The following is a 26,559-nucleotide window of genomic DNA, read 5'->3' as shown; positions in this document are numbered from 1 at the left end:
CCCCCTACAATTACGGCATACGGCAGTGGCAGTGTGACAACTTATGGCTGTATAACAGCATCGGCCTGCATGCGTTATTAGGGTGTATCGTCTGCTGTCCAGTAGTTGTTAATTTGTGGCTGTTGACACTTCAGTACCGTGCCAACATGGTAGAATTCAATATTCCTATATTGAAACATGAATATTCTAATACAGTAATGTTTACTGTATAGAAATAAATAGAAAAGATGGATCATCAACTGTCAGAACCATCTAATGACAGTGAGCCTACCTAGCCGAGGCTGTAACTGTAAATAAACTAGGGATTCTAAATGTTGATGGGAGTCCATCTTTCCTATTCTTTGTATTAATTAACCTTCCATGATAGAATGCTAGTGAATAATGTTGGGACTCCATCGCAGATTTCTGCAACAATCCATTTTAACTAATTCACCCCTGAAGACACATTTGAACTCTTCCAATTGAAAGGTTAGAATAGTTCATTATGAAATTTCAGGGTGAATGAGTTAATAACCCAATGACAACCATGATTTTGGATCTCTTGCTCTCTTTTTGTGACGCTTGTAGTTTGGACACCTTTTCTTTCAGTATAGAAAAGAGAAATACTAGTATTATCTGTAACATTTAAAGACAACAGATGTTTAGCTGTATTCCAAGTCAAAGAGTGCAAATAATCTCAATGTTACAACTGCAGTCATGCATGTATGTACTTCAAATGGGAATAAATTCAAGAATAGAACGGTGCTGAAATCTGCTGATGGGGTTAGAATCGAGGCAATATCTTTGATAGGCGTCAGGTTTAAACCTGTTACTCGCCTGAAGTTCACACATGTACCCCTTTTTATCAGTTATGTCGGGATTATGCTGGCAGAGACCTGTTTGAATTTCCAACTGTTCACCATTTAAATAGACATGCAATTTTAGTCTTTGGCTCAAGAGAGCATTTTGTTACCATTGTAATGTCTGTGTGTCTATACAGACTCAGGTCACACTGTTTGTTACCATTGTAATGTCTGTGTGTCTATACAGACTCAGGTCACACTGTTTGTTACCATTGTAATGTCTGTGTGTCTATACAGACTCAGGTCACACTGTTTGTTACCATTGTAATGTCTGTGTGTCTATACAGACTCAGGTCACACTGTTTGTTACCATTGTAATGTCTGTGTGTCTATACAGACTCAGGTCACACTGTTTGTTACCATTGTAATGTCTGTGTGTCTATACAGACTCAGGTCACACTGTTTGTTACCATTGTAATGTCTGTGTGTCTATACAGACTCAGGTCACACTGTTTGTTACCATTGTAATGTCTGTGTGTCTATACAGACTCAGGTCACACTGTTTGTTACCATTGTAATGTCTGTGTGTCTATACAGACTCAGGTCACACTGTTTGTTACCATTGTAATGTCTGTGTGTCTATACAGACTCAGGTCACACTGTTTGTTACCATTGTAATGTCTGTGTGTCTATACAGACTCAGGTCACACTGTTTGTTACCATTGTAATGTCTGTGTGTCTATACAGACTCAGGTCACACTGTTTGTTACCATTGTAATGTCTGTGTGTCTATACAGACTCAGGTCACACTGTTTGTTACCATTGTAATGTCTGTGTGTCTATACAGACTCAGGTCACACTGTTTGTTACCATTGTAATGTCTGTGTGTCTATACAGACTCAGGTCACACTGTTTGTTACCATTGTAATGTCTGTGTGTCTATACAGACTCAGGTCACACTGTTTGTTACCATTGTAATGTCTGTGTGTCTATACAGACTCAGGTCACACTGTTTGTTACCATTGTAATGTCTGTGTGTCTATACAGACTCAGGTCACACTGTTTGTTACCATTGTAATGTCTGTGTGTCTATACAGACTCAGGTCACACTGTTTGTTACCATTGTAATGTCTGTGTGTCTATACAGACTCAGGTCACACTGTTTGTTACCATTGTAATGTCTGTGTGTCTATACAGACTCAGGTCACACTGTTTGTTACCATTGTAATGTCTGTGTGTCTATACAGACTCAGGTCACACTGTTTGTTACCATTGTAATGTCTGTGTGTCTATACAGACTCAGGTCACACTGTTTGTTACCATTGTAATGTCTGTGTGTCTATACAGACTCAGGTCACACTGTTTGTTACCATTGTAATGTCTGTGTGTCTATACAGACTCAGGTCACACTGTTTGTTACCATTGTAATGTCTGTGTGTCTATACAGACTCAGGTCACACTGTTTGTTACCATTGTAATGTCTGTGTGTCTATACAGACTCAGGTCACACTGTTTGTTACCATTGTAATGTCTGTGTGTCTATACAGACTCAGGTCACACTGTTTGTTACCATTGTAATGTCTGTGTGTCTATACAGACTCAGGTCACACTGTTTGTTACCATTGTAATGTCTGTGTGTCTATACAGACTCAGGTCACACTGTTTGTTACCATTGTAATGTCTGTGTGTCTATACAGACTCAGGTCACACTGTTTGTTACCATTGTAATGTCTGTGTGTCTATACAGACTCAGGTCACACTGTTTGTTACCATTGTAATGTCTGTGTGTCTATACAGACTCAGGTCACACTGTTTGTTACCATTGTAATGTCTGTGTGTCTATACAGACTCAGGTCACACTGTTTGTTACCATTGTAATGTCTGTGTGTCTATACAGACTCAGGTCACACTGTTTGTTACCATTGTAATGTCTGTGTGTCTATACAGACTCAGGTCACACTGTTTGTTACCATTGTAATGTCTGTGTGTCTATACAGACTCAGGTCACACTGTTTGTTACCATTGTAATGTCTGTGTGTCTATACAGACTCAGGTCACACTGTTTGTTACTGTGTGTCTATACAGACTCAGGTCACACTGTTTGTTACTGTGTGTCTATACAGACTAAGGTCACACTGTTTGTTACCATTGTAATGTCTGTTTGTCAATACAGACTCAATCATCGTCTTAAGGTCACACTTTTTGTTAGGTTTGATCTGAAAAATCTTATCATCTCTCTTGATTATAAGTGTCAGAATTATCTCCAATTGATGTTATATAAATAAGTTTACAAACCAGAAATTCAGATCAATCAGTAAATGTCCTTAAAACCTTACAGGAACTAATCTTTTTTACATATCAGTAAAGATTAGTTTAGATTAGTAATAAACCAAAAAAAATGTAGTTGTTTCATTTTTTGTAGTCTTGAACATATTAAAATATACTTATCATTTTATGTATCAGCATAAAGTGTCAGTCACGGATGCCTCCTTGTTGTAGTGTGTTTAGCGGGGCATTATACCTGTTACCATTTGTTATCTTTATTTTAACTTTTAATGTTGATTTTGCCTGTGACCTTATCTAACCTTGAAAATGTATTTTACCTATAATCTTTATTTTGCTTTTGACCTTTATTTTACATGTGGCCTTTATTTTACCTGTGACCTTTATTTTGCTTTTGACCTTTAATTTACCTTAGACATTTAGCCTTTATTTTGCCTATAACCATTAGTTTACATTTGAATTTTATTTTGCATGTGACCTTTATTTAATTACCTGTCACGTGTTTTATTTGTGAACTTTCTTTTACCTTTGACCTTTATTTTGCCTGTAGCCTTTATTTTTCATCTGACCTCTATTTTACTTGTAACCTCTATTTTGCACACCTGTTAACAAAGATGAGGTGTTTAACACCTGTGGTGTCTGGCTGTTGTTACCTGTCGGAGGCATTAACTGATGAAATCTATAATAGAGGGGTTTAATAAATTGAAAGAATTTCAAGTGGCTTTACAGAATACATGTATATATCGGCTTTATTGAAGAAAGAAAACTCTGAACAGTTTTAGATAGAATTTCGCTTTTATGATAAAATGTTTAGGTATCAGCATGTTATACTGTTGTAGAACGATCAAGGTCGCCTTCTGATGAAAGCCTTATATACTTACCAGTATGCATAACCATAGAAACATTTCTTACACCGTTGGCTGGATTCCAAGGAATTTTTTGAAATGTTCTACGAAACAATTACCATTGTTATGATATTTCTTATGGATAGATTTCTTAGGAATTTTACTTACATTTTTCATGTATTGCAGCTCAGTGCTTGATAATATCATCTATGATTGCTTCGGTTGTGAAAGTTCTAGAATCTGAATTTAAACATTCAATCTGAAATTGGCTTTATACATTGTACATATACATTAAGATAAATAGGAAAACAAAATGAAGAAGATGCATAATGTACCTGTCGATTATAACGTATAATTTGACAAAAAGAAATTATTCATATAATTTGAATTGACATGAAGCTTGAACCAACAGACTCTATCAGACATCATCTGTGTTGGATTTGAACTGTTTTGTGGTAGAGACCGGTGCCAGACATCACCTGTGTTGGATTCTGAACTGTTTTGTGGTAGATACCTGAAATCATGCAACTTCCAACTTATTCTGACTGAAGCATATCAGTATGCTTATATAGTCTGTAGATTGTCCACAAGGTTGTGTAGAGAAATAAGGAAATTCACTCATAAGAAGTAATGTTCGTATTAAATCAAATCATCTTTAGTGTGCATCAGTTATGGAGACAACTTGTAATTTGCAAGAGATTTGCTTTTATGCCAATTTTGCAAGAAGCTGTATATTTTACTGAATGTAGGTAACATCATGGGGAGAACCATCTAGTTGATATTTTATGATACAACAGTTAGCTTTAAGTGAACCAACATACAGTATGGTACGAAAACTGGAAAACGTGAACCAAACCTATATAGTATCGTGACAACAATTGCATATCAATACAAGTGCACACAAAGAGGATAAATAGCTGAAAGCATACCAAGCTTGCTTGAATTAATCAATTTGTAATGCTGTTCAGTTTGCATGTGTTCAATATGGAACCAGTTTTGAATCTCCATAGGAGAGTGATGGAACATTTCTGTCTACGTATAGATTCCAGATCAAATGCTGTTTATGTTATACACCTAAATACCTGGTACAAAGATATCTTAAAATGTTCAGGTCAGAAAACTTCGTAATTATAGAATGTTTACATAGACTGAATGTTTCACATTTAGATGTGTAACAGTAGCAGAAAAATGCATGGCAAAGACTGGGGTTCGAACCCGGGACCCTCTGAACTCTTACAGATGCCCTACCACTCAAGTTACCTGGTTCTGAAATCAACCCTGAGTCTAGTTTCGCTACGACTCCTATGCAGTATTATGATGGTAAATCAACTGTAGTACCTAAGTCACAACATCTATCAAACATAAAAAGGCCTCAGAACTTGATTTAACAGTGGGGCCTTAAAGGAACCATATATCATAAAACATTGCCTATTTTTTCACAGTATTGCCTAGTTTATGGGCTCTTAGTATAGTTTCTGTTTGTGCTTGCTCTAAAACCCTGACGATGATCTTCACGGTGCTTGAGACTTAGATAGCATGAAGTCTTGAGTAGATCATAGTCCCAGAAAGAGCATTGTCTGCTCCAAAAGGTGTACGGTTACCATGGTGATGGTTCAAGTTTTATGTTTATCTTTTGTCTTCAACAACTTGGAACTGATTTAGTTAGAAGCAGATGTAGAAAGAGTTAAAAGGTCTTAGAATCATGTAATACATTTTCTAGACTTTCTCTTTTGAGGTTTGCTTCAAAACATTTCTTGTCTAAAATAAACGAAATTGAAAGCGATATGTTTCTGCATTAGAGATTTATGTGTTTTTTTTATCTAATTTTCAATCTAGATGATTGACTTGTCTGAAATAAAGGAAATTGAAAGTAATGTTGTTATTCATCAAAGGTTTGCAGTGTCTGGCACCTAAACAGACAAGACATATGTATTGATCGTACTTTTTGTGTAATAAGGGGTAATGATGCGGCCTGTACGGTGTACAGGTACGGTGGGGCAGCTGATCGTGATGCGTGACGTAATTACCTCCCTAACAGTAGTTACAGACATTTAATTTGGTTTTTATTCGTTACAACAGGGTACAGGTCTATACATTGTCAGGTGTCTCAATATTGGCACTGTTTGAAATGCAGTTTAAAATAAACAGCTGATTTATGTATGATTTTTAGTTCACCTGCCCCAAGGGCACAGAGCTGATGATGCAGTGTGGCGTTCTTGGTCCATCCAAGTCTTTAAAACCACTTTAAGCAACCTAGGGCCTAGGGATATGCTAGTTGAAAGTGCTGTGTCAAAGAAGTGAAGGGCATTATAAAGAGGTTTTTTGGCATTATATAGAGTTTTACAGCATTATTTCAAGGTTTTGTGATCTAATTTAGAGGTTTTAATGTATTGGTTTAATTGTCACATCTACACAAATGAACTCTAAAAAACACTTCATTATTTAATTAGGGCCCTGATGCAACCTCTTGTCTTAGTCTTATTTGTCTGTGTTTTGGAAATGTAACCAAAATACTACAATGCTATCAGGGTAATGTCAGCAACCAGGCATCATTACATTGTTTAATATATCCATTATTTTGAAGTTAAATCAGTAATCATATTTGTATACTTGTTGAGGCGATTGTGAAGTTCCTCCTTTATAAAAACATTGCTAAAATTTTGGACATTAACTATGAACAAAGAGATTGTCTGCCTATCTGTTACTATGCCATTATAATTTAAGACATTAATAACAATCAGTCCTGTTACTACGGTATCAGACATTAATGTTCTGTTACTATGGTATCAGACATTAATGTTCTGTTACTTTGGTATCAGACATTAACGTTCTGTTACTATGGTATCAGACATTAACGTTCTGTTACTATGGTATCAGACATTAATGTTCTGTTACTATGGTATCAGACATTAATGTTCTGTTACTATGGTATCAGACATTAATGTTCTGTTACTATGGTATCAGACATTAATGTTCTGTTACTATGGTATCAGACATTAATGTTCTGTTACTATGATATCAGACATTAATGTTCTGTTACTATGATATCAGACATTAATGTTCTGTTACTATGGTATCAGACATTAATGTTCTGTTACTATGGTATCAGACATTAATGTTCTGTTACTATGGTATCAGACATTAATGTTCTGTTACTATGATATCAGACATTAATGTTCTGTTACTATGATATCAGACATTAATGTTCTGTTACTATGGTATCAGACATTAATGTTCTGTTACTATGGTATCAGACATTAATGTTCTGTTACTATGGTATCAGACATTAATGTTCTGTTACTATGATATCAGACATTAATGTTCTGTTACTATGATATCAGACATTAATGTTCTGTTACTATGGTATCAGACATTAATGTTCTGTTACTATGGTATCAGACATTAATGTTCTGTTACTATGGTATCAGACATTAATGTTCTGTTACTATGATATCAGACATTAATGTTCTGTTACTATGATATCAGACATTAATGTTCTGTTACTATGGTATCAGACATTAATGTTCTGTTACTATGGTATCAGACATTAATGTTCTGTTACTATGGTATCAGACATTAATGTTCTGTTACTATGATATCAGACATTAATGTTCTGTTACTATGATATCAGACATTAATGTTCTGTTACTATGGTATCAGACATTAATGTTCTGTTACTATGGTATCAGACATTAATGTTCTGTTACTATGGTATCAGACATTAATGTTCTGTTACTATGATATCAGACATTAATGTTCTGTTACTATGATATCAGACATTAATGTTCTGTTACTATGGTATCAGACATTAATGTTCTGTTACTATGGTATCAGACATTAATGTTCTGTTACTATGGTATCAGACATTAATGTTCTGTTACTATGGTATCAGACATTAATGTTCTGTTACTATGGTATCAGACATTAATGTTCTGTTACTATGATATCAGACATTAATGTTCTGTTACTATGATATCAGACATTAATGTTCTGTTACTATGGTATCAGACATTAATGTTCTGTTACTATGGTATCAGACATTAATGTTCTGTTACTATGGTATCAGACATTAATGTTCTGTTACTATGATATCAGACATTAATGTTCTGTTACTATGATATCAGACATTAATGTTCTGTTACTATGGTATCAGACATTAATGTTCTGTTGCTATGATATCAGATATTAATGTTCTGTTACTATGATATCAGACATTAACATTCTGTTACTATGGTATCAGACATTAATGTTCTGTTACTATGGTATCAGACATTAACATTCTGTTACTATGATATCAGACATTAACATTCGGTTACTATGGTATCAAACATTAATGTTCTGTTACTATGGTATCAAACATTAATGTTCTGTTACTATGGTATCAAACATTAATGTTCTGTTACTATGGTATCAAACATTAATATTCTGTTACTATGGTATCAGACATTAATGTTCTGTTACTATGATATCAAACATAAGAAAGAAAGATGCAAAAGGAAATCGTACTATTAGATGCATTGTTTGCCAAACAGGCAAAAGGTCAGACTAAATCGGAAATTGATGCAGGTCCCCTGACAGCAGTGAACATGCAACTACGTCTTCGAGTGCAGAGGTGCCAGACGTAACGTTGAACATAGTCTAAGACTCAGATCTGAACAAACTGTTCGAAGTTTTCATGAAGTTGTGAAAATAAAACTCTTTAGAATATATCAACATGTTATACTGTTTTTTATACGCCCAACAAATTTGACGGGAGTACTATGGTATGGCGTTGTCCGTCCGGCGTAAACTTTGTTTGTCCGGCGATCTCCTTCTACATTTTTCGACCGATCTATTTGAAACTTGGTATACATTATAATCATGATATGAAGTTGTGTCTCTCTTAAAAGAATTTTGATTAGACGATTTTTACAAAAAATATTGCTTTTGTTCATTTCAGTATTTGAATTTTGTCCGGAGATCTCCTCCTACATTTTTCGACCGATCTCTTTGAAACTTGGTATACAATATAATAATTATATGAAGTTGTGTTTCCCTTAAGAGAGTTTTGATTCTACAATTTTTCCAAAAGTTATTCCCCTTTGTTCATTTTAGTATTTGATTTTTGTCCGGAGATCCCCTTCTACATATTTCGACCAATCTCTTTGAAACTTGGTATACATTATAATCATGATATGAAGTTGTGTCTCCCTTAAAAAAAGTTTGATTCAACGATTTTTGCATAATGTATTGCCTTTTGTTCATTTCAGTATTTGATTTTTTGTCCAAAGATTTTCTCCTACATTTTTTATAGCATGTCAGCTAACCACTCTTAGAATGATGCAGATCTTATTTCAATGTAAGAAAGTATATAACACTATATGGCTTTCGACGGGCGTATTTTGTTCCGCCCTGCGGTACTCTTGTTTATTCTAAGAAATAACAGCTAGTACTCATACATAATATAACAAACATCGAGTCAGTTCGTTTATGTATTTTCCTCCTATTTACCGAAAGGGCACTTTCCCCAAAAACCTAGATTAATCCCTGATACATATTCTGCACTGTTACTGTAGTATCAGGCATTACTTATCTGTTACTGTGATACATTACACTTAAAGGTCCTGTTACTATATCATCAGACATAAATATCCTGCAATGTTACTGTTGTATTAAAACATCAATGCTATGATAATATAGTATCACACCTTGAGGTCCTGTTACTATGTCATTAGACATTAAAATTCTGTTACTATAATATCAAACATTAATGCTATATGTTGATATAGTATCACACCTTGAGGTCCTGTTACTATGTCATTAGACATTATAATTCTGTTACTGTAATATCAAACATTAATGCTATGTTGATATAGTATCACACCATTCTGTTACTATATTATCAAACATTAATGCTATGTTGATATAGTATCACACCATTCTGTTACTATATTATCAAACATTAATGCTATGTTGATATCGCATCACACCTTGAGGTCCTGTTACTATGTCATTAGACATTATAATTCTGTTACTGTAATATCAAACATTAATGCTATGTTGATATAGTATCACACCATTCTGTTACTATATTATCAAACATTAATGCTATGTTGATATAGTATCACACCATTCTGTTACTATATTATCAAACATTAATGCTATGTTGATATAGTATCACACCATTCTGTTACTATATTATCAAACATTAATGCTATGTTGATATAGTATCACACCATTCTGTTACTATATTATCAAACATTAATGCTATGTTGATATAGTATCACACCATTCTGTTACTATATTATCAAACATTAATGCTATGTTGATATAGTATCACACCATTCTGTTACTATATTATCAAACATTAATGCTATGTTGATATAGTATCACACCTTGAGGTCCTGTTATTATGTCATGAGACATTAGAATTCTGTTACTATAATGTCAAACATTAATGCTATGTTATTATCATACCAAATATCAATGTTTTGTTAGTATAGTACTATATCATCAGACATAAATATCCTGCAATGTTACTGTTGTATTAAAACATCAATGCTATGATAATATAGTATCACACTTTGAGGTCCTGTTACTATGTCATTAGACATTAGAACTCTGTTACTATAATATCAAACATTAATGCTATGTTGATATAGTATCACACCATTCTGTTACTATATTATCAAACATTAATGCTATGTTGATATAGTATCACACCATTCTGTTACTATATTATCAAACATTAATGCTATGTTGATATAGTATCACACCATTCTGTTACTATATTATCAAACATTAATGCTATGTTGATATAGTATCACACCATTCTGTTACTATATTATCAAACATTAATGCTATGTTGATATAGTATCACACCATTCTGTTACTATATTATCAAACATTAATGCTATGTTGATATCGCATCACACCTTGAGGTCCTGTTACTATGTCATTAGGCATTAGAATTCTGTTACTATAATATCAAACATTAATGCTATGTTATTATCATACCAAATATCAATGTTTTGTTAGTATAGTTTCAAACATAAATGTTCTGTTACTATGGTACCAGACATTTATCACATGTATGTCCTGTTTCTACGGTATTAGACATTAATGCTCTGCCCTACTGACAGCCATTTCATAAGAATTTGAATTGTTTACTTTATTATTCTAGAGATGTTTTCCAAAGTTTTTCTTTAGTGAACTAGTTTCCTATTTTAAAGTAATCAAGACACTGATATTTCTGAGATTCTATCAGTTTGAAATGTTAAGAAAACAGAATATAGTGAAAATGTTTACATAAATATATGAAAGTTGTGAGCTGTAGATGTAACAGTGATAGTATCCATCCAAAGTTTCTGACACAACCAGCACAGGCCATATCAAGTTAAGTGTTTTAGAATGTCTAACAGCCCTGAAAAGAAACCTGAATGAGTGTAGCTGCTGGATACAGACTTACCTGTGAAATGTCCGGAGTTGAACTGCTCTCTGTGTTGAGGTACATGAACTGCTAGCTCATGTGCATCGATCAAGTGAGTGAAGCTTTGTTTACACAGCCCCAGTCTCCACTCATCCCTCATCCAAAGGAGAGACCTTACAGCCATCTGATTGGTCAGACGAGGAAGGGGCCCCAGTGGGGTAATCCTGTTATCATTTGGTACAGAGTGATGGAGATAAGGGCGGTTATTATTGATGGGAGGTAGATAGCTTTAGATCTCAGTCGAGATAAATATTGCATTTACATCGGGCAGCCCTCTCATTGACAATTAAGTCTCATTATCATGGATAGGTAGGGGGAGGGTGGTGATAGAGAGGAATGCTGAGGAGAACAACACAAGGAGAACAACACACTGGAGTGAAGATGGGGAAGAATGAATAACCCAAACACCTTGAGGACAGATGACACAAGCCAGAGACTGTGATAGGAAGAAATGAGGTGGGGTTGGGGATGGGGATGGGGGATAGGGGGAAGGGAATATTTGAGAACAGGGGATGAAGGTGGAAGTGGAGAAAGGAATGAAGGATAAGGAAAACTATGACCATGTTTACTGGGGAAGATAAAATTATAAGAAAAACATCGCACAACCAGGTTTTTGTAAAATTTGTATAAGTATATATATTTTTTAATCAAAACAATTAAGTTCACTTGGTGAAGGTTAATTAGCTATGTTAGCTTATTTCTTACATGGCATCAATCCCTCAACAATTTTGGCAAAATGACTTCTTCTGAACCATTAAATGATGGAATTTTACCAAACTGGACTGATCTTAGCCGTCCTTACATGGGGTGGTGGAAATTTAAAGTTGGGCTGACTAAATAGGAAAAAATCAGATATGGAAAGAAACCAATCCTTTACGAGTCAGAGTATCAGTCTTTCATTTAATAATGTATTCTAGCATGGATATACCTAAGGTATTTTTGAAATTTATCAATTTAAAGATTTTAGTAGAGCAATGGAGGCAGTTATCAACAGTCTAATCTTCAAATGTGTTTTTCCAGTTTACCGTTTTGCGTAAGTTATTATATGATGGCATTTCGGAGAAGTCTGGAAATGTACTCTATTTCATCATCTGCAATAAGTGTACATGTGACTAATCACGGGAGAAATCATTGTTTTGGTGGCATTAATGACAGGGGCAGTTATCGTCAGGTGGAGGTAGTTATCTTTCTATTATTAATCTCTCATAATACATTCATTTGTTCTGACGTGTGTCAAATTGCTTAAAAAAGGTATAAACTATCAAGTGATATGTCAAGTCATATATGTAAACAAACGCGCTCCCTTTTCTGCACGCATGCGCAAAACAGTCACCGTCACAGCATTTTGATCAAACACATTTTCTGGTTCCCTTTCAATATGGTGTCCCACCCCAATTTCCTATTATTTTGATCCCCAGTGATGCATTCCAACAGCCCAAACATTTTGAATTATGATGCATTTTATCCTACAATGATAGAGATCATAAATTTAATTCTAGAAAACATAATTGAATCTTCTTAAAAAAATCATTGTGGAAATGTTTTTAGGTTCTTAATGTTCACAAGATAATTAGTTATATACCTCCTGCCTAACAGAACAATTTTCATCAACATTTGATCTATGTAATTGATTACTTTTCAATATATATTATATTCTGTCTACGTATGACTGCAGTGTCTTCAAATATTGATATTTTTCATAATTTGTAATTGCAGTTTATATTGAGCATATTTACAAATTTATCTACATGGATTTTATTGAGAACTTTGAATTTTTTAGTATTTTAGTTATGCTTTTAAAGTTATGTCTGTTTACTGGACAGACTTCAGCAACACTATTGTTGTCGGGTACATGTTCTCCTCACCTTACACAATTCACAATATATATAATGAAATCATACAGGCAACTTTGAAGTGCAAGTCATTCATAAAAATATGTTTTTAATGGTTAAAACAAAATTAATTGGTATTCTTTTTCACATACTGTCGATAACTACCTGCGATACTCAAATTGCAGCAGTTATCGACAACCCTATTTCCGACCTTAACAATACCCCGGATGTAGATAGGACGCTGACAAACGTTGCAGACGCTTCATGAGTGAAGTTGTATTACACCATTATGTGACAAAAAAACTTGAAGTGCCATACATATCTTATCGGTGCCCGTAAGGGAGGTCTAAAAACAGAATCGATTCTTCTCTTTGGAACCCCCCCCCCCCGGATCTGGTCCTGCCCCTGGGGATTAAGTTCCAAGGTCATATCAATATAGAAACAGTATGTCCCCATCCAATAACCAGATACATGAAAAGTCAAATAAACTAATGATTTGTCGGTGTGGATTAAACCCCTTTGGTCATAAATTAGGAATGGTTCAGATCATAATTCTATTATGTATTTTATCGTAGATGTTCTTGCTGAGCATGAAGAGACGCTATATAAATATATATTATATATATAAATCTTGCTGCCAGGATAAGCTCTGGGTTCTAAACCCATACCTGTATACTGCGGTATATTACTTTTGGTCCTTCTTTGCCACTTTCTTTATTAATTAGTTCATATTTTTTTCTTTATCAAGAAAATATCAGTTGTGTGTTATCACATAAGGAGGACCCTCATGCTTGGTCATATCAAGTTTATCACAGATGTCTATGTATAAAATATAAATGTGTTGTTACAATGCATTTAAAGAGTCTGGAAATAGAATGGTATTTATTTTTTCATTAGAAACCCTACCTCTGATTTTCGGAACACATTTATTTTATCAGGAGAACTTGTATCAGGTTTCCACAGGACAAACTACTAGAGCCATCATAGCAGCTCCTCTTTACTATCTGTAGGCTAATTAACTTCATGTCTAGTTCAAAATCTCCAATTTTTGTCAAGATTTTATCAAAGATTGGAGATGTTTTGTAAGTGGATCCCAGACACCGTTGGATCTGGATGTTTAGATTTCCTCACTAATTTGGCCAATAATGTCCCATCCAGGCTTCTTCAACTAAGTGTTCTCAGCTTAAAGATCAGACTATTTTGTAATGTCTTTGAGAATTCCATTAGGTGATCCCTGTGTGGGGCCCCTTGATGATAGAGACATAAACAGGTGCTTATCTAGGGAGGTTCAACCTGGCTGTAAGAGGTTTAATGTTGGGTCAGAGGGTATCTTAGTGTGGTGCACATTCATATGTGCATTCATTGAGCTGGTAACAAAGGGATGTAAAAACCTGTGACTAACTCGGTCAGCCTTCCAGCAGTTCTCACTCATTTCTTTAGATATATTGTGTAATACTTCAGTGGTTTTGTACCTGCTTCAATTTCAATACAATATAGGCCATTCTATAAACAGTCTTGATATTCATATATAATATGATTTATGTATCATATTCAAAAATCATTTTACTGGTTATAATATTGTATATTGATTGTCAACAGTCCAAATTTTCATTAAATACATGATATAGTTATTATAATATCTTTATGGGCTTTTTATTTTGTTAAAGAATTAGTTGATTTAATAAAACAAAAATTGTGATAAGACCAGCATATTTGCCGTACCTTGAGACCAACTGGGTGAAAGTATGTACTACATATGTAAGTGAAAAAAACAATTTCTCTATGTAGAGAGTTTGTAATATTTTACTGGTTATTAGCTCACCTGTTCCTTTGCCAGTCATGATTACTGGTAAATTCTAAAATTTAGAATAGATGCAATCTGAAAAACACATATTCTAGGGCTCATTTTGAAATATCCAAGGAAATTGTTTTAGTTATAAAATAGTTCTGATCTCATGATCAGTGATCTGGTATGTTTAGGTTGATATAGATATATTCTGTATGTTTAGGTTGATATAGATCTATTCTGTATGTTAATGTGTTAATTGCTGGTAGGACAACGTCATAACAAGGTGTAATTTGATATCTTCAATAAAGCCATATTAGGATATTTATTTCTCTCTGATCCAGATCTTCTGAAGTAAATGAAAGAATTTTTATTACATATTTGAAAATATTCAGAAATTTAAATTTACAAATCAATCTTTCTAACCTATTTCTGTATTACATAATGCATGATTCAACAGAAACAGGCCGTGTCTTACGTAACACCAGCGAAATTTTACTGGAGATTTCAGAAGTGCATCTGGAATATCTAATTGAAGTGGAGAGCTTTCCGACATCTGTTTCTTGTAATGTTCTTAAGATAAATGGCTGTGTGAATTTGTGTGCAATGTTGATATCACCGATGTGACATACTTGAGAAAACATTCATCACAAGTAGGAGAGTTTGTTTATTTTCTTTGTTTGATTATTTATTGAAAGAATTTCTGTGTTGCTTTCTAAAACTTTTTAGGAACAATTTTCATGAATCATGTCAAATGTGCTCCAGTTTTAAGCTCACCTGGCTCAGGAAGAGCTGTTGGCCCGTCGCTCCAGTTTTAAGCTCACCTGGCTCAAGAAGAGCTGTTGGCCAATCTGTCCAGTTTTAAGCTCACCTGGCTCAGGAAGAGCTGTTGGCCCGTCGCTCCAGTTTTAAGCTCACCTGGCTCAGGAAGAGCTGTTGGCCCATCTGTCCAGTTTTAAGCTCACCTGGCTCAGGAAGAGCTGTTGGCCCGTCGCTCCAGTTTTAAGCTCACCTGGCTCAAGAAGAGCTGTTGGCCCATCTGTCCAGTTTTTAGCTCACCTGGTAAACCATAGTAGGGGGTAAACCATAGTAGGGGGTAAACCATAGTAGGGGTAGACCATAGTAGGGGTAAACCATAGTAGGGGGTAGACCATAGTAGGGGGTAAACCATAGTAGGGGTAGACCATGTAGGGGGTAGATCATAGTAGGGGATAGACCATAGTAGGGGGTAAACCATAGTAGGGGTAGACCATAGTAGGGGGTAAACCATAGTAGGGGGTAGACCATAGTATGGGGTAAACCATAGTGGGGTAGATCATAGTAGGAGGTAAACCATAGTAGGGGTAGACCATAGTAGGGGGTAAACCATAGTAGGGGGTAGACCATAGTAGGGGGTAAACCATAGTAGTGGTAGACCATGTAGGGGGTAGATCATAGTTGGGGGTAGACCATAGTAGGGGTAGACCATAGTAGGAGTAGACCATGTAGGGGGTAGACCATAGTAGGGGGTAAACCATAGTAGGGGATAAACCATAGTAGGGGTAGACCATAGTAGGGGATAAACCATAGTAGGGGTAGACCATTTAGGGGGTAGAACATAGTAGGGGGTAGACCATAATATGGGGTAGACCATAGTAGGGGGTAGACCATAGTAGGGGGCAGACCAGATCTACTATGGTTAACAGATGTTTGAGCCTACAGCAATTACCTCCAGGTTGTCCTAGCAAAGACATTGGGCATTGAATCTGAGAAAAATTGCTGGTAAGAACTGAACACTTGTGTAACAGAAAATCAACCTGAGCCCTGAGAATCTGACTCTATAACCAATCTGAGCGAAGGGATTGACTCGGTTCGTCCTTCTTGAAGAGTGCAACAGCTAGACCAGGATTCAAACCCTGGTCCTTAATACTCTAAACAGATGCTCTAACCGATTGAGCTGAACATTCCTGTATCTATTTTATCACATTCTTGTTGCATTCATAATTTATGGAAAACAGGCTTCAGTGGTTGCTATTCTTCTTTTTACTTTTATTTATAAAAATCTAAGCAGATGGATAAGTGAAAAGTTTATTTATTTTACCACGTCCAGCACTCGAAAGCTTGTTTTTTTTAAATTCCTTTGCCAACGGTTTGTAATGTGTGTGTGCAATTTGTTATCAATAAACTGACTGCTATACAATGCAGGAAGTATCTGTCTAGATACAGACAGGAACACAGACAGGACAATAGGATTGGATGCCTCTAGGGTTTGATGTGTGGCGAGGCAGCCTGATGCTTGAGAACCACTGTTTGTTGTTCTTGCCACAAACTGTACATCTGTATCAGACAAAAGGCAAACAAAACTAGATTCTACCGTGATTCATGCCATATCTCCCATCTACATGTGTGGGCTATTGCTGTCCATCTTCACAAACCAATTCTGATAATCTTGAAAGAAAAACAAATTATAGGGAGAAAGAAAATGTCATCAAATTGAACATCTGTATTTAAGTTACTGTAGGCAATTTTACACTTGTATGCTTATGTTGATCTTACTCCGTTAAGTAACAGCAGGGAGCAATCGGTGGTAGCATTTATATTGCCACCATGATTGACAATGGAAATTTACAATAAGACCTCATTATACATTTACATATGATGTATTTTAATTATGATAAATTACAAAATATTCCAATAAACTGTTGCACTTACAAGATACTGAGCAGAAAGTTTAAAGGGTCATAACTCCAGAAAGAATTGTCAAACAAATCCAACACACAGTTGAGGAGAGACAAACAGGGTGGGAGAGGAGGTGGTGACTTCCTTTACAGGGGGTTAATGTAAATACAGTGGTAGTAAGCAAGGTTTCAAAAGGAGACTGGAGTAGTGAAATATGCTGGCAGTTCAGGAGATTGCAAAAGGAAAATGGGATAGTGAACATTTAGGTAGGAAGCAAGGTGGCTAAACGAAAATGGGACAGTGAAATAGTCGTTGGCAGTTTAGGGGATGTGGCCAAAGGAGAACAAAGGAAAATGGGATAGTGAAACACTTAGGTAGGAAGCGTCTGAGATGACAGGCTTAACATTAGGTTTAAGTGTTAAGAGTCCTGATGTATTCATGTTGAGCCAATGGAGACAACTTATTACCAGAGAAAGTATGCAGGTTCTCTTAAATTTATATGTTGATTTGCACCATCAGTTGTGAGCAGGCAATGGTAGGTGATTTGTAGGATGATAACCACATCAACTGATCAAATGTGCTCTCAGAGATCGGGGAAATAAAATATTTTAATACCTTGTACAGGTCAATTTTGTTTGATTCTCACAAAATTTCTTTGATGAGAAAATTGAATTTTTAACAACTTTATGTCAAAAGAAATTGAAGAAGTGTTACTGCGGACAGAAACTCTATTTTCCTTCCATATATTATTGCCATAGAAAAACTGATAACGTTCATAAAAATAACAGAAATACCAAAGTGTGCCAGCTGATGTTTATCAGCTGAGATATAGGCAAAAATATCACCATCTCAAACAGTTTGACACTAATTAACATGCTACATTTCTGTTAGGTGCACAAAAGTGTGAGTGGTAAAATGGAATAAAAAAAAAAAATGGGTTATATCAAGTTATCCAGTATCTTTGTTCTGGTAAATCTGTTATATATATATATATACATGTATATTGTATGGGTAGTTTGAAGAAAATACAGAAAAACGAATATAACATTTTACTCCCAGGAGAGAGATATGGCCACCAATCTTTTATCAGTATTTCTGTTGAAGTCATTTCAACCTCCTGCTTGAGGTTCAATCATTCAGGCTTGGGTTAACATCACAAATAATAGATTTAGAATACAGATTTGCACAGTCCTCTTGTGTGGAGTGGCCTGTTCCTGGGGCTCAGGGGAGATTACCAAACCATTAATTTGTACTTAAGTACACCTTGGCACAGCTATCTAAACCAGCAATTTTAGTGGAAAATTGTGTAAAGACATCATGTTAAAAACCAATTCAGCACCATAGTAAAAACCTTGTGAGAAGGAGATTCTGGCAGACAGATTAAGTTGTTACTTCCAAGTCTGGCACTACAAAGGCAGCAGATGATAAGGTGTTCGGTACTCCGGAGCTGGTGGTGAACACAGTGTAGATAGTCACCCACTCTCTCCACAGAGATAGTGGTAAATATGGGCACATGTATGATAGTCATTAAATCTCCCTGCAATTAGTGGTAAATGTGGTCATAATTTAGATAGTCATTAAATCTCCCTGCAATTAGTGGTAAATGTGGTCACAATTTAGATAGTCATTAAATCTCCCCTGTAGGATGGCTGAATTGTACTATTTCGTTGTTTGTTTTTTCCACCGCGAAAACATGGGATTAAATAATTTTTAGCCCTCATGCCAGCATGCACTTGGCCAAATATCATCACCCTAGGCCTTTTGGTTATTAAGAAGAAGTAGTTTAATGTACACAGGGATCAAATGTGTTAAAATCTTCAAACAACTTCTTATCAATAACCAAAAGGCCAATGGTACTGATATTGGGCCTGTAGCATGCTGGGATTCAGGGCTACCAAATTTGTTCAAATAAATGACCTTGACCAACTTTTAAAGTGACAGGGGTCAAATGTCTTAAAATCTTCAAGCTACTTCTTTTCAATAATCTGTACTGATATTGGGCTTGTAGCATGCTGGGATGAAGGGCTATAAAGTGTGTTCAAATGGATGACCTTGACCCACTTTCAAGGTCACAGGGGTCAAATGTGTTCAAATCTTTAAACCACTTTTTCTCTATAACCAAATGGCCCAGGGTAATGAAATTGGGCATGTAGCATGCTGGGATGAAGAACTTCGAAGTTTGTTCAAATGAATGACCTTGACCCACTTTCAAGGTCATAGGGGTCAAATGTGTTAAATTCTTCAAACAATTTCTCAACAACCAAAAGGCCAAGGTACTGATATTGGGTCTGTGGCATGCTAGGATGAAGGACTACCAAGTTTGTTCAAATAAATTAACTTGACTAATATTCAAGGTCACAGGGGTCAAAAATGTTAAAAAGCTGTAATACAACTTCTTCTGAATAACCAAAATGCCTAGGATGATGATGATATTTGGCCAGTAGCATGCTGGAATAAAGGACTATCAAGTGTGTCCTAATGAAAAAACCTTGTAACAACTAATTCTGAACAACCAAGAGGTGTAAGGTGATGATACTTTGCCAGTAACATGCTCATAGGAAGGTATATCACTAGAAATTCCCTCAATCCCGACGAAGGTATATCACTAGAAATCCCCTCAATCCCGACGGAAGGTTTATCACTAGAACTTCCCTCAATCCCGGCGAAGGGTTATCACTAGAAATTCCGTCAATCCCGACAAAGGTTTATCACTAGCAATTCCCTCAATCCCGGCGAAGGGTTATCACTAGAAATTGCCTCAATCCCGACGAAGGTTTATCACTAGAAATTCCCTCAATCCCGGCGAAGGTATATCACTAGAAATTCCCTCAATCCCGACAAAGGTTTATCACTAGAAATTCCCTCAATCCCGGCGAAGGTTTATCACTAGAAATTCCCTCAATCCCGACGAAGGTTTATCCCTAGAAATTCCCTCAATCCCGGCGAAGGTCTATCACTAGAAATTCCCTCAATCCCGACGAAGGTTTATCCCTAGAAATTCCCTCAATCCCGATGGTAGGTTTATCACTAGAAATTCCCTCAATCCCGATGGTAGGTTTATCACTAGAAATTCCCTCAATCCCAATGAAGGTGTATCACTAGAAATTCCCTCAATCCCAATGAAGGTGTATCACTAGAAATTCCCTCAATCCCGACGAAGGTTTATCCCTAGAAATTCCCTCAATCCCGACGGAAAGTTTATCACTATAAATTCCCTCAATCCCGGCGAAGGTTTATCACTAGAACTTCCCTCAATCCCGATGAAGGTTTATCGCTAGAAATTCCCTCAATCCCGGCGAAGGTCTATCACTAGAAATTCCCTCAATCCCGATGAAGGTTTATCGCTAGAAATTCCCTCAATCCCGGCGAAGGTCTATCACTAGAAATTCCCTCAATCCCGACGAAGGCATATCACTAGAAATTCCCTCAATCCCGACGGAAAGTTTATCACTATAAATTCCCTCAATCCCGGCGAAGGTTTGTCACTAGAAATTCCCTCAATCCCGGCGAAGGTCTATCACTAGAAATTCCCTCAATCCCGACGAAGGTTTATCACTAGAAATTCCCTCAATCCCGACGAAGGTTTATCCCTAGAAATTCCCTCAATCCCGATGGTAGGTTTATCACTAGAAATTCCCTCAATCCCGGCAAAGGTTTATCACTAGAAATTCCCTCAATCCCGATGGAAGGTTTATCACTAGAAATTCCCTCAATCCCTAGGAAGGTACATTACTAGGAATTCCCGCGATCTCTAGGAAGGTACATTACTAGGAATTCCCGCGATCTCTAGAAAGGTACATCACTAGAAATTTGGTATATCACAAGGAATTCCTGCAATCCCTTAGGAAGGTACATCACTAGGAATTCCCGCGATCCCTAGGAAGGTACTTTGCCTCTTTTTTCCACATCACATCTCAACAATGAAAATAACTATATTAAATAACTATATTACTTAATAAAGATGGTCATGAGTTTGGCCCCTTGCTAAAGTATTATAAGTACAATTTTCAACTTGAAAAACCTCACTATATTTGTTTGTGTGCTGTTTGCTTTTTCCATGAAAAATCTATTAGCTGAAAAAAGACTGTGTGATAGATTTGACATTCCAGAATAATTCTTATAATAAACCCTAATTGTGATGGCTTTGTTGTGTATTTGCAGTCTGTGACAGGAGAGGAAGTTACACAAGAGGAGTTGGGTGGGGCCAAAACTCATACCAGTGTGTCAGGTTAGTCACTTACATAACTAAACGTACTGCTAATAGAGGGCGCTGTGTGGACATTAAAGACATCACTAACTACTGTATATCGTTAAATTTTCGACCTTGGACAGTAAAAATCCATTTTTCGCCCAATGTTAAAGGGGGTGTTCAAAAATTGCCCCTCCTTTGATTTCAATTTTATTTTGATAAGGTGTAGACCTAAACCTTATCACAACAAAATCACCCATTAAAATTCAAATGAGTACTTGGTTCGTTTTTCGTAGAAGCATAAAACTGAAATTCTCGAAAAGCCAGAGTTTTTCCCCAAATGACAAATATTGTCAAACTAACAATGCACTGAAGGATCATTTATGATGAAACCGAAACTACGAATCATATACTACAGTATACAAATAAAAATCTCTTGTTATGGTGAGTTTTGAGATATATACAGACAAATCAAGAGCCAGAAGCCATCTGAAGCAATGATATTTTCCTGTCAGGTTGACAGGTGGAAATATATCCGTTGTAGCTTGGTCAATGATTTATCGGAAAATATGATCATACATCATGTAACGATGGGGTGACTTTCATGTCATTCTGACATATTTCTAGTTATATATATATATTAAAGTTAGACGACGTATTAATAGCTGATGACAGCTATGACAAGGGATGAGGTCTTGAGAGTGCTGATACACCCATATTTCATAATCTTTATGAATTCTGACTTTGCTTTCTTGGAGAGAGCTAGTTTTCACCCTATGAGCCAAACTTTTTTTTTTTTGTAAGTAGAAACTTCATTTGATGTGCAAGTTCTCTGTCTTTTCTGTCATTTCCGGTGATCTTTGATAAATTGATCCCCGTATCCAATTGAGACATGCAGTCACAATCTTTAGCACTTCCTCAATTATATCATTGAAGAATTTTGATCAAACTTCACACACTTGCAGAGGACCATAATATCTCAGACAAGTTCGAGTTTCAGGGTTGTTGGTTCAAGTTCAATGTCACTGTAAATATTTTTAGAAAATCCTTCTCATCGCTCTAGCGGCTTCATTCCTTGAGGGATTTTACAATTACAAAGGACCATAATTTCTCGGACATGTTCAAATTTCAGGGTTGTTGGGTCAAGGTCACTATTACTTTTATTTAGAAATTTATTGTCAGCGCTCTAGCAGCTTCTTTCCTTCAGGGATTTTTATCAAACTTCACACAATTACAAAGGACCATAATATGTCGGACAAGTTTGAGTTTCAGGGTTGTAGAGTTGAGGTCAAGGGCACTTATACTATTAATATAAAATCCTGGACAAGTTGAACCCAGTGATGGACTGATGATCGATATATAATAATCGAACATCGACCAATTTGTCCTTTTCGATTCAGATTATCGATAACAAATTCAATAATCAATATATTCAGTTCATTACTGAACTGAAAGTGTCAAATGTGTATGTAATATACAGTATACAAGGAAATTTATTTATTCTGATTGTTTTACAATATGGTTGATAGTTAAGTAGAATAGAAAAGTTACATTAAAATCAGTTACAAGCTAATTGTATAGTTTTCATTTTCCCAAACTAACACCAAATGGCACCATATTTAGGTCACCTGAGCTTTAGCTCAAGTGACCTATTGCTATCCATCTTCGTTCGTCGTCCGTTGTATGTAGTCCGTTAACATTTTACATTTTCAACTTAAACTGAAATACTGCCGAAGGGATTTCATTGATACTTCTTGGGGATGTTACTGACAACTCCCTGACCAAGTGTTGTGTTTTTTTTCGGGTCGATCAGAAATCAAATATGAATATGAATATGAAATTTTGAAAAACTACTTGTGAAGTTCTACTGGGCTGATTTAATGCGGCGTTCACACAGTGCTGATTATGGCTCCCGTTTGAGATCAGACAGCGCTACGACACGAAAAGCGAAAAAGTCGGATTACTATCCTCAATGATCTGGAATGTCCTATCATTGTCTGAACACAGTCGTAAACGTTCGTAACAGAATCCTACGGAACGGGAATGGTCCGGAGAGGTCGGCCAAGCACTCCCAACTGTTAGGTGCGTCCCATAACATTTGGGAAACTACCGTAAAAACCCATGTAATTTGCGCAGGTACTTTTTGAGGCTGAAAATCGGGAAAAAAGGTTCTACTCGAATATTTTGCGCACCCAAAAAATCTGGAAAAAAACAATGTTCATGCTCCGAAAATCGATTTTTTAAAATATATTTCTATGATTTTTTTTTCATTGATGTAAAATGATATTTAAAACCAAGAAGAAACTACGTAAAATGTGTATTTTGTTGCTTGTTTTCTTTGAATTATCTGATCACACATGACACACACGTGTGCGCATATCGGCTTACATCAATTCATTTTAGCAATATTTTACATAAAACATTTACTTGCTTACAAAAACATATCAATTAATAAGTAATTCGATGTTTAGTAACCGCTGGTGCATATCTCCTGGTGAAAGACATAATTAGATACCTTTTATTGATCATAATTACGATTAGTGAGAAGGGCTCATCATGGCGGCTTGGGTTACGTCACTTGAAACCAGGTCATGTCACAGTGCAGTTTGGCCACGGAATTAGATTATCTAAGTCCGTGGTTTGGCGATATTTTTTTACAAATTACAATGCAGTAATGAGCTAACACTATCTCTGTGATTATCCGTTAACAATAGCTCTACTAATTGAAATGATTTGCAGTCGTGAATTATGAAGCCCTACTGCATTGTCAGAACTACAGACTGATTTGACTGATAAGGGATTATAAAAAATATGTTTATACTAGAAGCGTGGACAATCAATACATCCTCTTCAAATCTACTCCAAGGAAAAAAATAGTTAACGCAGACTATTTTTACGATGCTTCATTTAATAAATATTGAAATAATTCACGAGGTTATTATCAATCACGTGTTTACGTAATGTTAGACGCGAGATCAACATGAAAGTGAGCCGGAAAAAAACCATGCTATACGTATACGCATAGGCGATTTGAAAAAACTTACAGAACTTACATAGAACGGAGCTTAAATTGAACAACTACATTTTCGTAATAGTATGGGGAAACGCACCGAGATGTCGAAACGTAATGTCGTAAGTTGATCGGCGATTCTCTGGCATAGGAATTTGGCTAAACTTTTTTTGTTAACGGTTACCTATTTATTAATACTTTTCACATAAACTCACATAACAACACATTATGTATCTTTTATTAATGTTTGACATAAATAAATTTGTTGATCGTCATTTGTCTTAGAGTTCCGTGTACCAAGGGACATAATCCAAGATGGCGATCTCTCAGAATCGTCGATCTTTTCCTGAAAAAAACTTGAATTTTTCTATACCTGTGTATTTTACGCACCCCCCACTTTGGGTATTAAATTTCTGAAAAAAAAGTGCGCAAATTACATGGGTTTTTACGGTAGATGTTGTAGGTACACTACTGGTGACGTTGTGTACAGTGGACATGATGGATGTAGTCGGATTACAATCGTGACTATGTCGTGATATTCTATTTTTTGATTCCGATGCTGCAATAAGGTTAATTAATCATCTAAATAATTAGTAGAGTGATTCAAAGTCCTTTATAACATCAGATGTATAAGGGATTGAAAAGAGTTAAAACAGCAGCATAAATCTTTTAGCACTTCTGAAACAAAAGTTATGAGGGGGCAGGCTCCTATGTAAATTTAACATAGCTGGAAATATAGTCCCTTTACCCTTCACATTTAAAAACTAAGTATATTTTGTTGTTTACAGATGTTCGCAGTGATGTTATGATAATATGCCTTCATTACAGAGGGCAAAAAAGGCCAAAATTAAACTGCAGCGAACATTTCCCGGTATACAGCATGCATTAATAATGACACTGTGACCTTAAACTAAACAGTAGACAAGAACATATACCTTGAACTTTGCAGTAAGATATCTTAATCACAGTGGCCCTTGACCTTAATTATTCAGGCAGTGATATACCTTGACCTTAATTGTTTAGTCATAGAGTTACCTTGACCTTAATTGCTCAATCATAGAGTGACCTTGACCTTAATTGTTCAGTCATACTGTGACCTTGACATTAATTGTAAGCTATGACAAACCTAACACTCATTAAAAGCTTATTATTATTTGATAACATTATTATGTAAAAGACGGACCCTTTATGATCTTTTATAGTAAAAAGATATATTGTGTAACAATATTGTTGACTCAAGAAATTTTCAATCAGCTAAATTGACTTTTAACCTTTCTGTTGACAGGTGTTGCCCACTGTGCCTTTGAGAATGACGTAGACGCTCTACTACAGCTGAGGGAGTTCTTTAATTATCTGCCCTTGAGTAACGCTGATCAGGCTCCAGTCAGAGAATGTAATGAACCTTGGTAAGTCAATTGTGACATGAACTCAGCCAAGGTCATCAGTAAACCAACTTATTCTGGTGTTTAAATGTTTGCACTGCTGACTGAGAAACAGTCATTTGTTTCTGTTTGATGTCCTACTAACATGTACATACCTGCCAACCCCGGATATACTGAAAGAGGGTGATGACCTATTAACATGTATATACCTGCCAACCCCGGATATACTGAAAGAGGGTGATGTCCTATTAACATGTATATACCTGTCAACCCTGGCTATACTGAAAGAGGGTGATGACCTATTAACATGTACATACCTGCCAA

The 26,559-nt window shown here is 35.9% G+C and overlaps 2 protein-coding genes across 2 annotated transcripts in view; one reads left to right on the top strand and one right to left on the bottom strand.

The window, feature by feature from the left end:
* Nucleotides 1–11,483, bottom strand: part of LOC110464257 (beta-1,4-galactosyltransferase galt-1-like) — a 19,531-nt gene extending 8,048 nt beyond the window's left edge. The window contains exon 1 of the mRNA XM_021519367.1: nt 11,358–11,483. The gene's annotated coding sequence lies outside the window, so the exon portion shown is untranslated. The remainder of the gene's footprint in view (nt 1–11,357) is intronic.
* Nucleotides 1–26,559, top strand: part of LOC110464256 (propionyl-CoA carboxylase beta chain, mitochondrial-like) — a 122,014-nt gene that overhangs the window by 58,446 nt on the left and 37,009 nt on the right. Inside the window, exons 9-10 of the mRNA XM_021519366.1 lie at nt 21,816–21,882; nt 26,139–26,259. Of these exons, the coding sequence (XP_021375041.1) occupies nt 21,816–21,882; nt 26,139–26,259 (188 nt within the window). The remainder of the gene's footprint in view (nt 1–21,815; nt 21,883–26,138; nt 26,260–26,559) is intronic.

Source organism: Mizuhopecten yessoensis, unplaced genomic scaffold (genome assembly GCF_002113885.1).
Source record: "Mizuhopecten yessoensis strain PY_sf001 unplaced genomic scaffold, ASM211388v2 scaffold10977, whole genome shotgun sequence".
In the NCBI taxonomy this organism is placed as follows: domain Eukaryota; kingdom Metazoa; phylum Mollusca; class Bivalvia; order Pectinida; family Pectinidae; genus Mizuhopecten; species Mizuhopecten yessoensis.
The sequence above is the reverse complement of the archived record's forward strand: the minus strand, read 5'-3'. Positions and strand labels throughout refer to the sequence as shown.